Source organism: Rhinolophus sinicus, chromosome 2 (assembly GCF_057876585.1).
Source record: "Rhinolophus sinicus isolate RSI-liver-muscle chromosome 2, RSI-T2T, whole genome shotgun sequence".
Taxonomy (NCBI): Eukaryota; Metazoa; Chordata; class Mammalia; order Chiroptera; family Rhinolophidae; genus Rhinolophus; species Rhinolophus sinicus.
This window is the reverse complement of record NC_142502.1, coordinates 6,475,836-6,489,965: the sequence shown is the minus strand read 5'-3', so window position 1 is coordinate 6,489,965 and position 14,130 is coordinate 6,475,836. Positions and strand designations below refer to the sequence as shown.

The window sequence follows — 14,130 nt, the reverse complement described above, 5'->3', positions numbered from 1 at the left end:
GATTTTTTTCTCTGTGTCTTTATATTTTTATTTATGATTAAATTACTTGTAACTAGAGTTTATGAATAACATATTTAATTCTGCTTGGCCTGTAAGCATGCTTTATAAAACAATTTTCCTCTAAAATTTTATTATATTTAAAAATCTTTAAAAAAAATCGCAACTAATAACCCAAAAAAAATCTGTTTGCAATTTTTTAAAATAATATGAATATCATAAATAGCCTTAATGTTTTGTTCAAAATTAGATAACATTGTAGCTCCCTTGTGTCTGTAAATTCATATTCTCAGGACACGTTTCTAATTATAGTTTGATTAACAGGTGGTTTAGTTTCCAAAGTTCACTTTGTAAGATAGTTGTTGGTATCTTGAAAATACTTATCTAGAGAAACTGCTGTAAAGGAGAGTTTCATACCATCAAATAAAACTTACTGGCATCCAAATAACTGACCAAATACTGCCAGCCAGAGTTTTCTTCCTGGCAGCAAGGACAGCATCATAATGCAAGCGGAGAGATGAGCACGCAGACGGGACAGAGCTCATTTTCTCCTCCTTGTTTGGACCCAGAGATGATCCTAGTTCTTTTGCACGCTTACTCATTCATTTCCTGGTTTTCTTATTCCCTTGGAATTTAGAGCATCCCAGGATCTCGTTGTTCCTATTTACTTCTCCCACTTTGCTGTACTCTAAGTTCCCTAGCGTGGCCGATGTCAAGTCTTAGGAATGAATGCGTCTGGTAACCGGTTCACGCGGTGTCTGTGGAGGAGAACCCCTGGGCCCCGAGTCCTGCCCTTCTCCTGCTACAGAGTGATCCTTCCTGACCTTCCTCAGAAATGAGTGGGCATCCTCTCAGCAGTGCAGTGGTTTCTAGGTGCCTCTCCCAACAGTTATTGCAGCTCAGTGTGGGTTTTGTTATATTATTTATAGTTCGGTTTTAGTTGAAAAAATAAAACAAGAGGCCATGTAAACATAGATAAAAGATTTATTCTTAATGTCAAAACTACTCCCAATGCAATTGCAGTCTTATTATTTTTTTGAATTAACTTGTGGTCTTGGAATATTTCTAGAAAACTTGCAAAGATGTATAATAGTACAGAATTTCACATGCTCTTCAGCCAGCTTCCTCTAATAGCAACTCTGGTACATTTGCCAATATTAATATAGTGACATTGATACAAAGTACTGTTAACTAAACTATAGACATTATTTGGGTTCCTGTTTTTCTACGAATGTCCCTTTTCTGTTCCGTGATCCAGTCTAGGACGCCACGTGGCAGTTACTTGCCCGTCTTCCTCGGCTCCTCTGACTGGGAGAGCATCTCAGCCTCGTCTGTCACAACCTGATGGCTCAGAGAATGTCCATGAATCGGGATTTGTCGGATGTTTTCTCGTGCTTGGACTGGGTTTATGGGCCTGGGCACGAATGCCACAGAGTTGAAGTGCCCTTATCACGTCATATTGTCACCGTGGGCGTTAACCTTGATCACTTGGTCAAGTGCCACACTGGGGTCTTTGCAAGTGAGTCCCTAAGCGCAACCCATAGTGAAGGGGATGGAATTAATCTCTATTCCAAGAGTGGGGAGTGTATCTATACATATTACTTGGAAATGTTCTATGTGAGATGTGCTGCTTCTCGCCCATTTGTTTATTTAGTCATTTATTGATCACAGTATGAACTCATAAGTATTTATTTTTTGCTTTGGGTTGTAATCCAATACTATTGTTATGTATTTTGTGGCTCAGATTGTTCCTGCTTCAGCCACTGGAGCTCTGCCAGTTGGCTTCTGTGTCCTGTAGACACGCCCCCATCTTTTTTTGCGTGGTTTTCCCTTTGCTTGTGAGCAATTTCTTAACATTATGGCATCATCTTGTATTTTCCCTTTTCTGGTCTTGAAATTAGCTGTTTCTCCAAGGAACTCGGGTTCCTTTTACTGGAGCACGGTCTCCAGTAAATGACCTTAGAAATGAAGGTCTGGGCACTGAATGTGTTTGTTACTGTTGGGGTGTCATTGCTCTTAGGTCCTCTCAGTGACAGAGTCAGAAACTATGGGCATGTCTTGTCACCTCTGTGTGCACAGATCTGTGGTTCCTTCTGTCTCCCCTCCCATCCATCCGTCCGTCCATCCATCCATCCATCCATCCATGCATCTGAAATCAACCTAGGTTCATACTGGTGTCTGGTGCTGGTCCAGCCCCACAGGTTCCATCCTAGCCTTTCTCCTCTGCTTGTTTGTAGCTGATTTCTCCTGCAGTGAGGAACTTGATCCCTATTACTGCGGTTTATTTGCATATTTGTGCAACCCTGGTGTGCTCGTACATGTAAAGTAGTTTCAGAATTGCTCGCCAGCTCCCGGTGAGGAATAAATTTAGCAACTGGAGTGCAGTGTTTCATTTCATTCTTTCTGTCTTTACTCTTGGAGTATATAGTCAGAACATAAGTTTTCCAAAGTTAGTTACGTTAGTACGTTTCTCCTTCACCCTCTTCAGCGAGGTTATATTGCACATTTGTAATATAGTCAGATTCATTTACCTCAGGCTGCATCCCATCTTGGGATTTCCCAGTGTCCAGTGGATTTTAAATTTGCATACTGTTAAAGTTCACTCTCTGTATTGCACAGTTCTGTAGGTTTTGTGCATTTAAAATGTTAAATACCCATAAAATATTTGAGCCATAGATTGTGATATGGTTAATTTATGCTCATTCCTTTTTGCTTTACCTTATGAAGTTTATATATTTTCAGAAGAAGAGAAAGATAAAATGAAAATTTATATTTTAATGTAATATGCAAAAAAATTAGCTGTCTGATTTTGCATATTGCCGTGCATATTACTACAAATTTTAGGAAGGTTTTTGGTAACTCTATTAATTCCTTGCTTTGAATTAGAAGTGATCATGTAATTATTACAAGTTTAGTGGCCAATGAAATTGTTTGTCTTTGGATCCCACAATAGTTATGCTAATTTTTTGCCATAAGCACAAATCCTGAAGAGGTTGCCTTTTATATTCAGAGTGGATAAAGCTTGTAGAATAGGATATACATCTACCATAACAAGCTTCTGAGTGTTACCATGTGCCAGACACAACAACTAAATGAAGTGGCATTTTTAGTTCTGTATTTTATGGTTACAGAGAGTAGGTCACTTGCCCCAAGTCACAGAAGCTATAAATTATTGGAATGATTCAAGCCCAGGGTTTGGGGCTACCAGACTTTAAACTGTGCTGATGGTTTCCAAACCTGGCTGCATGTCTGCATTGCCCAGGCAGCTTTTAAAAGCACACGTACCCATTCCCTTCCTGGGTATAGGGCAAATCAGAATCTCCCAAGGTAGGGCATGGGCAGTGGCATTTGTAGCAAACCTCCCTCCAATGTGCTTCACATGTAGCCAGGCTCCTGTCCCCGCTGCGGCTGAGTCAGCCCATTGGACACAGTGGGGGCTGCAGGACCCCTCTCCCCATGTCTCAATCAGTGCTCCTAGCCCATTGCTATAGGTCATTTTTACCTGCTCCAATCATCACCTGTCTGATTTCATTAGTAAAGTTACACAAACTTTTTAATTGAGGTAAGTGGCAAGCTAACAAGCACATACTTGCTCATTTGCCTATAGGTTTTCTGTTTTCTTAAAAGAAGTGTTCTTCTGTCAGGGAAAGTAGGAAGTTGGGCTACATTGGTTTTGGCTACGGTAAGCCAACGGAATCAAGCCTGATGTCCGACAGAACAGAACTCACCCGCGGTCAGCGGAGAGCATGGTCGGTGACGACAACAACACAGCAAGACTAGTAGCCAGCGTTACCTGAATCCTCGCTACGTGGAGGGCTTGGTCAAGTAACGTGGTCAGGGTTGCACGTCCAGGAAGTGGGAGAGCCAGGACGCGAACCCAGAAGTGGCTCGAAAGCCGTGCTCTTAACCATACAGTATTCTGCCTCCTGAAGTTACATTTTGTCCCACATGACTTTAAATGTTTTAGACTTAGTGGCTAGCATTTAAAAATTAGAAGGGTTCACATGACAATCTGGATTTTCCCTTTTCCTTGAAATGCTGGGAGGTCTGTCCGCACTGGCCCAGCTCCCACACGGCCCCATCCGACGGCGTCATTTACCGCAGCGCCCACGGTCTCCTACTCTGAGCTGTCACCCGACCCCGTATACGTCACACTCCTGGCCCTGCAGACATTTCCGTTTGTGACACGAGCCCTAGTACGGAAGCATAGAAACTAACTTGAAGGGTAACGTAAGGACTGTTTTGATCTAGTCCTTCATTTTGTAAAACAAGGTGCTTTCTATTGTTTTACTTATTTATTGAAGCATGTTAAAAAAACAAAGTCGCTGTTTATCCTCTACCCCTGCTCAGTGTAGTTCATAGTTGGGCTTGTAGCTTCTAGGCTTTTTTGTGCATATATAAATACATGTCTTTGTATGTAATGCAGGTACATTTTTGTAAGAAAACGTGATAATGCTGCATCTCTTAGATGACTGGTGGGTCGTGCCCACCCACTCCCCCTTCTCCACTTAGCTCTGTCCCTATCGGTATGTGTAGCTCTGCCTCAGTTGCATTTACCGGCTACATGCTACTGCATTATATGAATGTGTCATGACTTACTTAGTCAATCTACTCGTGGCCTCAGTTCTTTCTTCACAAGCTTAGTAGCTCTCTTGTTACCTGATGTAAGAGGCTGTTTAAGCTTCGATTGTACGTCTGCTTCACACTGGGCATCTGATGTATCTTCAAGGAGCCCTCGCTGCTTTTATTGGGAAATGATATTCCAGGACCACAGTCTGGGCTCCAGCACTGCTCATTGCAACTGCAATGGTCGGCCGTTGTTTTTGTTCTCTTCAGCAGACAGAACACACACACGCAGAAAGGTACACACTGATACTGAGACTCAATTCAAATTTGGAATCTCAGATTTCTACTCAATCTCTCTTTACAATTATCACAAGTAATCATTTAAAAATTCTGTGGCTATTTCAAAATTTTTGCCTGTTATGAGAAACTAAAGTATGTATTAATTTTAATGCAAAAATACGTGTTGAACATAATAGAATGTGAGTTCTTCCCTGAATGGCAGGGAACATAGCTAGGAATAACACTTGGAGGCAGAATAGCTGTAATTGCTGATGTTTTCCATTGAGAAGTGGACATTTTCAAATTGTGATGGATTCAGTTTTCTCAGTAAAAGGAGAAGGCAAGGTCTTTGAATATGATTGGTCAGCTTGATGTTGCCAGAGGTTTAAGAGCAGTGGGAAAACTCCAAATCCGTGTTTTATGGGGAAAAGTACATTGGGTGAGCAACACTAGGGTTCCCAGGAAACACTAACAGATATTTGAGTGGGACCAGCCAGGTCAATGTTAGATTCTTTTTCCTACCAACGTCATTTAGTATAGCTCAGAACAAATGGACAAAAGAATTGGTTGACTCCACTAATTTTCTGTTTACATAAATGACTAGCTGGTTTTATAATCTTTTCTATAATTTTAATAATTTTCTGGTTTTCTCACTCTAGAGATAGCTGGGGGTAATACTACGAGGTGTGATAAAAAATACAGTGAATGTTTAAATAAAAAATATTTATTACAGTAAAAGACACATTGCCATGAATCCCCCTCAAAATACTCCCCCTCACTTCAAACACGCTTATCCCATCATTCTTGCCACTTTCTGAAGCCGTTCTGGAAGTCCCCTTTCGTGAGTGTCTTTACTTCATCCTCCTTATGACAACACTCCGTGTCACACATCGCTTCTGGTACGGCAGTTTCTGTCAAATAAAAACATTACGGTGTGACCTCATCCACCTTATTCACCAGGTCTGGCACCGTGCAACTTCTGGCTCTTGCCCTAAATCAAAATGACCATGAAAGGTAAACATTTTGAATTGATTCAGGACATCGAGGCAGCCATGACAGTGCAACTAAAGACAGTCACGAAAGAGGACTTCCAGAACTGCTTCAGAAAGTGGCAAGAAGGATAGGATAAGTGTGTTCGAAGCAAGGGGGAGTATTTTGAGGGGGATGAATGGCAATGTGTCTTTTATTGTAATACATTTTGTTTTTATTTAAGCATTCACTGTATTTTGTGATCACACCTCATATATATTAATATAACCTTAATGGTAAGTGTTCTAATTATTTTAAGTATTAATAAAAAATGTATGATGAAAAAAGATGAACTTGATTCTCTTTCTGCTATACTTTTTTCATAAAAATATTGCAGTTTGGTTTTAGCTCTTACGGCTTTCTAATACTTCTAGAACTTTTTGGGTCTATGTTGAAATGTTGAATTAGTCTACAGATTATTTTTCCTGTAAAATAAGGAGTTTTGTAGATCTGTCAGCAAATTCTAGAGTATAATAGTTTATAACTACAGCCTTAGGATGTTCTCCTGTGTGCTCTTTTAACCTTCGTTGAATTTTCGTTACAGTTTTCCGAATTCCCAGATCCCATGTGGGGTTCCGACTATGTACAGCTGTCCAGGACGCCACGTGCCTCGGAGCAGAAGTGCAGCACTGTATCTTGGGATGAGCTAAAGGCCATGGATTTACCCTCCTTCGAACCTGCCTTCCTGGTCCTCTGTCGAGTTCTTCTGAATGTCATCCATGAGTGTCTGAAGCTGAGATTGGAACAGAGGCCCGCCGGAGAGCCGTCTCTCTTGAGTATTAAGCAGGTTTGTTTCAAAGACTTTAAAAATATTTAGCAATTATTATATAATTCTATAGGCACATCATTTTTATTTTCAGGATGTTTTTCCTAATTGTTGCAAATAGTGAAAAATGAGGATGTTAGTGGTTTTAAGCTGTTCTTTTTAGGATAATTTTAAATGTTCTTTACATGCAGTCCTCAAAGATAAGATTGTGATTCAACCTTTCCTTGTTCTAAAAGAATATGAAAGTGTGGTGAGGATATGACCCCCTATATCCTATTACTATCAGTCTTTAAAGATCAGAAACTTAAAATTCATTTATAAGAGATAATTTAAGTTCTTTAAATTCATTCTTTTGCTCTCTTAAGCTACATTTAAACAGATAAATGTCTTTGGGGTATGCAAAGGGGAGGTTTGAAATTTTTGCTTGTTGCGGCAACTGTAGAGCTTAAACAGAGTGACAGCTTCTGCTTTCTTAGTTGTTATTAATTTTGCCTGGGATTTCCTAGGACTTGATACTTCAGGGTAACAACGGAATGGCTGGAAGTGGTTGTATCTATTAATAGCAGAGTGAATATGTGTTTGTATTTATGCTCCATGATATTACCATACCGACATTCACTATATACAATAAACGTTTCAGATTTTGAAGGAAAAAAGTTGGTATGTTTTTTGTAGACTGTGCATGTCCACGCCCTAGAGATTGAAAGACCAGAAGCTCCTTGGCCCTGAATGACAAGCTGGAGCCAAGGGTACGAGGGCAGGTTGCGGCAGGTCAGGCGGCAGGACAGGGACAGTAGGACCTGTGTGTCAGCTCGCTGTCGGTGTCGAGTGGGGTGCCTGTCGGAGCTGGAGGGGGGCCCTGCGTCCCTTTCACCTTCCGGCGAGAGCTTTGCCTGCACGTTCCCTCCGCTTCCCTCTCACTGTCTGGCTTCTGGTGATTGGCCGTGCTCTTCACTTGTCTTCCTTATGCCGGAGAATTTAGGAAGTTTTGGTCAAATACTTGCCTCCCTTCCCCACAGAACCCCGACTTCAGGAATATAACCTGGTGAGGCAAGGTGGCGTTTCCTTTTTGCTGACAGGGCTATTGTGAGGATTAAGCAGTAATTTATGTCAAAACATTAAAAAAAACACACCAAAAAACATTGCTTAGATTAAGGTAGCATTACCAGAGTAAAAATAAAATAGAAATTTTGGCCTAAATGCATTCAAAGATTCAGTTGTAAGCCTGTAAGTGACATCTTTAACATAGAAATTTATGTCCATATAATCTGAACAGAACACTTTTTAATATAGTTAACTCTAGCTTTTGCTGTCTTATCATGGTAATTATTTTTCATACATTTTAAAGGGGAACTTCCGTTTGTAAAAGCAATGCTTGTTTATTTTAGAAAATTTGGAAGGTACAGAAAAATGATACAAAAACGTAAGTTATCTTATTATCTTGCCGCTCAAAGATAACCACGGTAACATTTTGGTGTATTTCCATTCGTTTTTTCTGTGCATACATATTTCCTACACAAACAAGTTAAAAAATATATATGTGACTTTTTACCTTTTAATATTTTTCAAAAACAAGATTTTAAATGGCTACAATACTGCTCTACTATATTTATGTCATAATTTATTTAATACCCATTGCCGTTTTGAGTAATATTGTGATATATTTGTGTATAATATTTAGTCATCATCTCTGATGATTTCTTGGTATAAAACATAAGAGTGGATTCCTGAATCAGGCGTTTTTAGGTCCTGGAGAGCTCGTCCCAGGTCACTTTCCCACGCAGCACTGAGGTTCCTTTTGTGTCTCGGCTCATATTGAAACTAATGTGCTCAGAATGCTGAGGACACATGTGCCAGCATATTACTGATGGGAAGGGGGCTTCACCGCTCCTCTCGTTTCCGTCTCCTCCCCTCCTTCCTGGCATCGCCTTCTGGGCCTGCGTGGTGCAGTTTCACTCATCTTTGTCTTTCTTTTTCCCCCTTGACTTCCATCTAATTTCATCAGATTAATTTAGTTTTGTGTGTTTTTGTGATGACTACTAGAAGTTTTTGATGGTAAAAGCCACAAATCACAGTAGCTGAACTGTGCTAAATGGTTACAAAGGCCACCATGTTCTGTGGTGTCTACGTTTATTTGAATCTTCATTATGATTTTCGTTACAAATGACCGGTTTCATGAGGTTTGTCTCTCGCATACCTTGTCTTAGAATGAAACTAGTAGAAAAATAGATCTTTTTCTGCAGAAGTTATTTTCTATATGAATTTATTTGTAGGAGAATATAGTTTAGCAAATTAGTTTTTGTCGGTGTGACATTTTCTTTGTGTGTTCATGCTGTAATGCTAACTGCTTTCATTTTCACTACTTTGTTCTTATCTTGAGACTACTAAAATAGTCATGTAAGGTGAACTGAAAGAATCTGGAAAATAGCTTAGGTTATTCAGAGGCAAGGTTCCCTTTCTAAGTGTTTTGAGGATTTAAGTGGGAAATGTGTGAAAACTGACACATCATCTGGTCAGAATGTGTGAAATGACAGAACTTGCGGCTGTTCTCTTGCAGCTGGTCAGAGAGTGTAAAGAGGTGCTCAAGGGTGGCCTCTTAATGAAACAGTACTACCAGTTCATGCTGCACAAGGTCCTGGACGGCCTGGAGAAGGCGGACTGCAACATCGATGCCTTCGAGGAGGACCTGCATAAGATGCTGATGGTGAGCACAGCGTGCGCGTGCGTGTGCGTGTGGGAGGGTGGGGGGGTCTCTAACCTGTTAGCACAATGGCCCCCAAACAGAATCGCAGTCTGCTTCTGTTTTATCGAGCCATCTGCCAGCAGCCATGTTTGTGATACTTGGGACGCACTAGGGACCTTGCACAGCTCTGGGAATACCGAGATGAGCACTGAGACACTCAGTCTGGTGACAGCTGAGCATAGATGATATTCCGCCCTGAGTGGTAGGTGCTGACTTAAAACTCGTCTGCGATGCAGCGAAGGCTCAGAGAGGGGTCGCCTAAGCCAGCCTGGGGACTTCCAGGACCGTCTTAGTGGTGAGCAAGCTGAAGCTTAACGGTGAGCCGAGTTACGTGAGGAACCTGGCACGTTCGAGGAATTGTAAATAATGTGATCTGGCAGGAGCAGACTTGTATGTATTTCTGTTTCTTCCCTGAAGGACTCCTGCCCCCCCCCACCCCGTCTTCTCACATGCACTGCACTTAACCTGTGCTTTCTAACCTCTGTCCTTTTGTTCATATTATTCCTTCCTGCTCAAAAAGTCCCTTCTCCTTATCTGCCCATTTAAGACTTCCTATCAAGTTTTATTTTTCTCTGTAAAGCTTTATTTCAAAGTTTTAACCTTTAGTGTGCTTTATCTAAACCTCTGAACTCTCATAGCAGTTATAATTAGAACTTACTCCTTCTACTTAATGATAAAACCACTTCTCTCTCCTCAGGTTTCCCTCATTAGACTGAAAGCTTTATAAGCTGGGCTATGATTTAAAGTTCCTTTGTGTTCTGTAGTGTCTGGTAGAGTGTTAATGTATAGTAGTAAATGCATGCTGGATTCATTAGAGTAGGTGCACAGATGATTACATAATGTGGCAGGTGGATGAAATGGCAGAGACAACAGCAACGCTGGTGGGTACATTGTTTTTGGAATGCTTTCATCCTTGCTTGACGTCTCACTATCCTACCTCAGGATGGCTTAGCATATCCACATACCACCCCCACTTTCTAGGTGCGAAGAAAAGAGAAGGGCAGAGGGGGAAAAGCATGCTGCTGGCTCAGTCCAGAACAGCGAGAGCTCTCCTGGAAGCCCCACCCAGCAGCTTCCCCTCCATCTTACTGACCAGACGTGATGCGTGGTTTCTTATCTGTGGTGGAGTCTGGGCATTCAAGTATGTAGCTTTGCAGCCTCGTAGTGGAAGGATAGAAAGAAGGACGTCAGTGGGAAGGGAGCTTATCATATCTAGCATATTATGAGAGATAAATTTGAGTTCGATATTATTTCCTCATTGTTTGGGAGACTACATAAAAGACTAGAAAGTGTAAAATGTGGCTACGTTTTAAAATATTATGTATTTCTTATGTGAGAAAAGTCTCTGTCATTGAAAAGTTATGGTAAAAAGCGGCAAGCAAATTATTTTTGTTTCTCTCTATGGATGACTAAACCAGAAGTTTAAAAAGAAAAAGTGCTTTGCTTTCCACGCTGTCTTTGATGGCCATACAGAGGCCCACACCACACATTATGTAATCACTGAGGCAGGAAAGGGTAAGAATTAGGCAGGTGAACTGTGCCTTCCAGGTCATGGCGTTTCTGTGACCTGGTGTACGTGTGAGATAATTGAAGCTTAGGTTAAGTGAAGTACCAAAATTCACAGCTAGTTCAAGCTAGAAATGCTTAGGATTTAGTTTTGGCTTTGCTACTAATGATCTGTTTGAGGCATAATTTTCCTTAGTTTATCTCCTTAATTTCACAGATGTAGAACTAGAAATTATCAATGGTTTTAAAATTGTGCCCCAAAATGTGCTAGACGGATAAGTGCAGGGGCTTGTTGGGAGAGCTGGGGCAGCCCAAACAAAATTAATGTTTGCGTCAGGACAGCGTGGCCTCGCGCTTACTGCACCTTCCCCGCCAAAGGCAGCAAAGGGAATGGAAGGTAAAGAAAAAGGTGTCATGGTCAGTAAAAGAGGAAATTGGCCACAATATCTAGGTGCAAAAAAAGGCTATTACAATTATTTGCTTTACAATTTAGACTAAAATGAGGGTGTATATAGCTCTGCATATATTTCACTTTAGGTGTGGAGAGCCCAGCCAGTGGTTAATGAGTTGTGATACATAGGGTGTGACCGACCAATCAGAAGTGAAGCAGGTGCTATTGTAGGTGGCACATCTGCAAGACAGAAGGAGCTGAGGGAGAGACCCTCATGTTGTCTGCAAGTTACCCTGTTGGCAGGAAGACTGCTGAATAAGGGTTACTGTGTTTCCCCGAAAAAAAGACCTCACCGGAAACTAGGCTTGAGCATGATTTTTCAGGATGACATCCCCTGAACATAAGCCCTAATGCATCTTTTGGAGCAAAAATTAATATAAGACCCGGGTAGGTTAAAGGGGGAGGGGCAGCAGTGATTAGCGAGTTCTGATACAGAACAAATGTGACTTAGGGTCCTTCCTTACTCTGTGCTCCAGCACCATTCTGACCAGAAAATGTATGCCTGCAGGTCCAAGGAAATAACTTGGTGAGCATTTGTTTGAGGCAGCCAGTCCTAAATGAAGCTGTGAACCATCTTAGCTCATTTGCCTGGCCCTGGCATTAGAAATATCTGAAACAATAAACATAATATATGATGGAGGAACATGTGGTAGGCAGATTTAAGGAACCATATAAAAATAATTTAAAAGGAATGAAAATATGAAAATGCTGAACAAGATGTGACATTTGTAGAAGACACACAAGGGAGAGCGCAGACATGCACAATTAGTGTTCCTGTAGAAGACTAAAGGCCAAGGGAGCAGAAAAGATTGCATTTTCCATCCTGCAGACGTTGTTGGGTGTTACATTACTGGGTGTCTGCTGTGGACTGGGCCGGCGTCGTGCCAGGTACTAAAGATTCAGTGTGGGAGCGTGAACTCCCTCGTGGAGATTAAGAATGACGGGAAAATGGTTATTAAATCATCGTATGAACATAATATTGAAACGATGGAAAAGGCCGCAGAGGACAGGCTCAGGTCTTTCAGGGGCGCGGGCGGTGTGATTGGAGTTCACATGGAGGTTAGGAAAGGCTTCTCTGAGGAAGGTGCTCAGTTCATCTGGACGTCGGTATGTATGTCACAGTCCCAAATATGGAAGAAATTGAAAACTTAGCAAAATCGTACTACGTACTGTAATTTATATAATAACGGATGATTTTTAAAAAGCATATGAACTAGAAGGAGACAAACTAAATGATAATTGTTGCCTCTGAGGAGGGAGGAAAGAGACAGAAGTGAAGAAAGAAGCAAAGGAGAAGTTAACTTTGTGATGTATTATTTCTTATTGAAAAAATATCCAAAGTAAATATGACAGAGTGTTAACATTTGTTCATGCTGGGTGATATTTATTAGAATATCTTTAAGCCTCTTCACTTTTTACTTTAAAGAAGAGAAGTGAGAGATTGATATAAACACTTTTCTGACAGAGAAGGGGTGTCTGTGGTGAGAAGCAGCTTTGCAAGGAAGGTTCCCACGAAAGCATTGGGAAGGGAAGTGGCTGCCGTGCCAGGGTCAGATGGAGGGACCTGAGCAGGTGTGGGAAGACCAGGTGGAGCCTCTCCCAGCGGCGCTCCTGCTGGTCAGGAAGTAGAGGGTATAATATACACTGAGAAAGAAGTGTCAGGATTCAAAAGAAACTTGGGAAGTGAAATTGGCAGGCCTGGATATGGGGGAGGCACCGAGAGTGAGTGCGGGGTGCTCGGCCCGTGCAGCCAGGTGAATAGTGAGGATTGTGGGTCCAGTGAGGGTTTCTTAAAGTGAGGATACCAGAGACCATTTGGAAGGCTTTGGGATTGATGTTGTTAAGGGAAAGAAACTGAAGAAGATGATACGTATGTCCATGAGCGACAAGGGGAAATGGATGGCGTGAGGCTCCTCGGCCGTCATGGGCAGCTGGTGTCAAAGCACAGGTGTTGGGTTAGCAGGGCGGCTGGCTGCCCTCGGGGATGAGGGAAAGGTGGGAGGTAACAGTAGGTACGCTTGCAGTTTGCTATCAGGAGGATGAGAGGTTTATAGCTAATGGCTTTCATATATTTTGCGTGTGACGAGAGCTCATCGGAGAATGAGGTAGGGTGGGTGTTGGCCGTTTGAGGAAAATAGAGACGTTTCAGACTTGGTTGTAGAGAGAAGGAAAATGAGTTAGTGGAAATAGAAATATGACTAGAAATGTTGTATGCCGTGTGATCGGTGGTTATGATTGTGTACATTGTGTCTCCCTGTCGTGACTCGCGTGGCCCTCGGCTTCTGAGTGTGGGCTTGGGGGTGGCATAGTGGGGCTTGTCTAGCTTTGGGGTTTGACAGGCGGTGAGATGACAGGCAGTGAGGGGTGGCGGGGTGTAAGATGGTGGCGGAGCCGCGTCGCATACTGACAGCAGTGCTGCTGGACGGGTAAACGCATGGATTCTAACCTGACTACGGAAGGAAGGGAGCAAAGGAAGAGAGCAGTGAATTACAGGAAGCAGAGGAACCGGTGGGCTGCAGTGGTGGCGGGGGAACAAGTACCCGGAAGGAGGACAGCAGGCATTCGCATCAGTGCGTTTGAGCTGGTGGTTTTGGGCTTCGAGCACGTTTGGTAACGACAAGATCGGGGTTGCAACCTTGTCAGAGTGGAGAAGAGGTGGTTGGAAACGCAGGCAGTAGGGAACGGGATGGAAGTGGTGACAGGGGGCTGGGGTGTCGTCCTCTTGACGTTAAGTCACACAGCATGGCGGCCGAGCCGGGGATGGAGACGAGGCTTAAGTGCGAGGCTGGCTGT

General features: G+C 42.3%; 1 protein-coding gene across 6 annotated transcripts in view; it reads left to right on the top strand.

The window, feature by feature from the left end:
* The window catches only part of MAP3K4 (mitogen-activated protein kinase kinase kinase 4), an 84,236-nt gene that overhangs the window by 34,366 nt on the left and 35,740 nt on the right, over positions 1-14,130 (top strand). For all 6 annotated transcript variants that reach the window (XR_016020028.1, XM_074333786.2, XM_074333784.2 and 3 more), the window contains exons 4-5: positions 6,416-6,658; positions 9,195-9,341. Coding sequence is in view for 5 of the 6 variants with exons in the window: in XM_074333786.2 (XP_074189887.2) it covers positions 6,416-6,658; positions 9,195-9,341 (390 nt within the window). In the remaining variant the exon portion in view is untranslated. The remainder of the gene's footprint in view (positions 1-6,415; positions 6,659-9,194; positions 9,342-14,130) is intronic.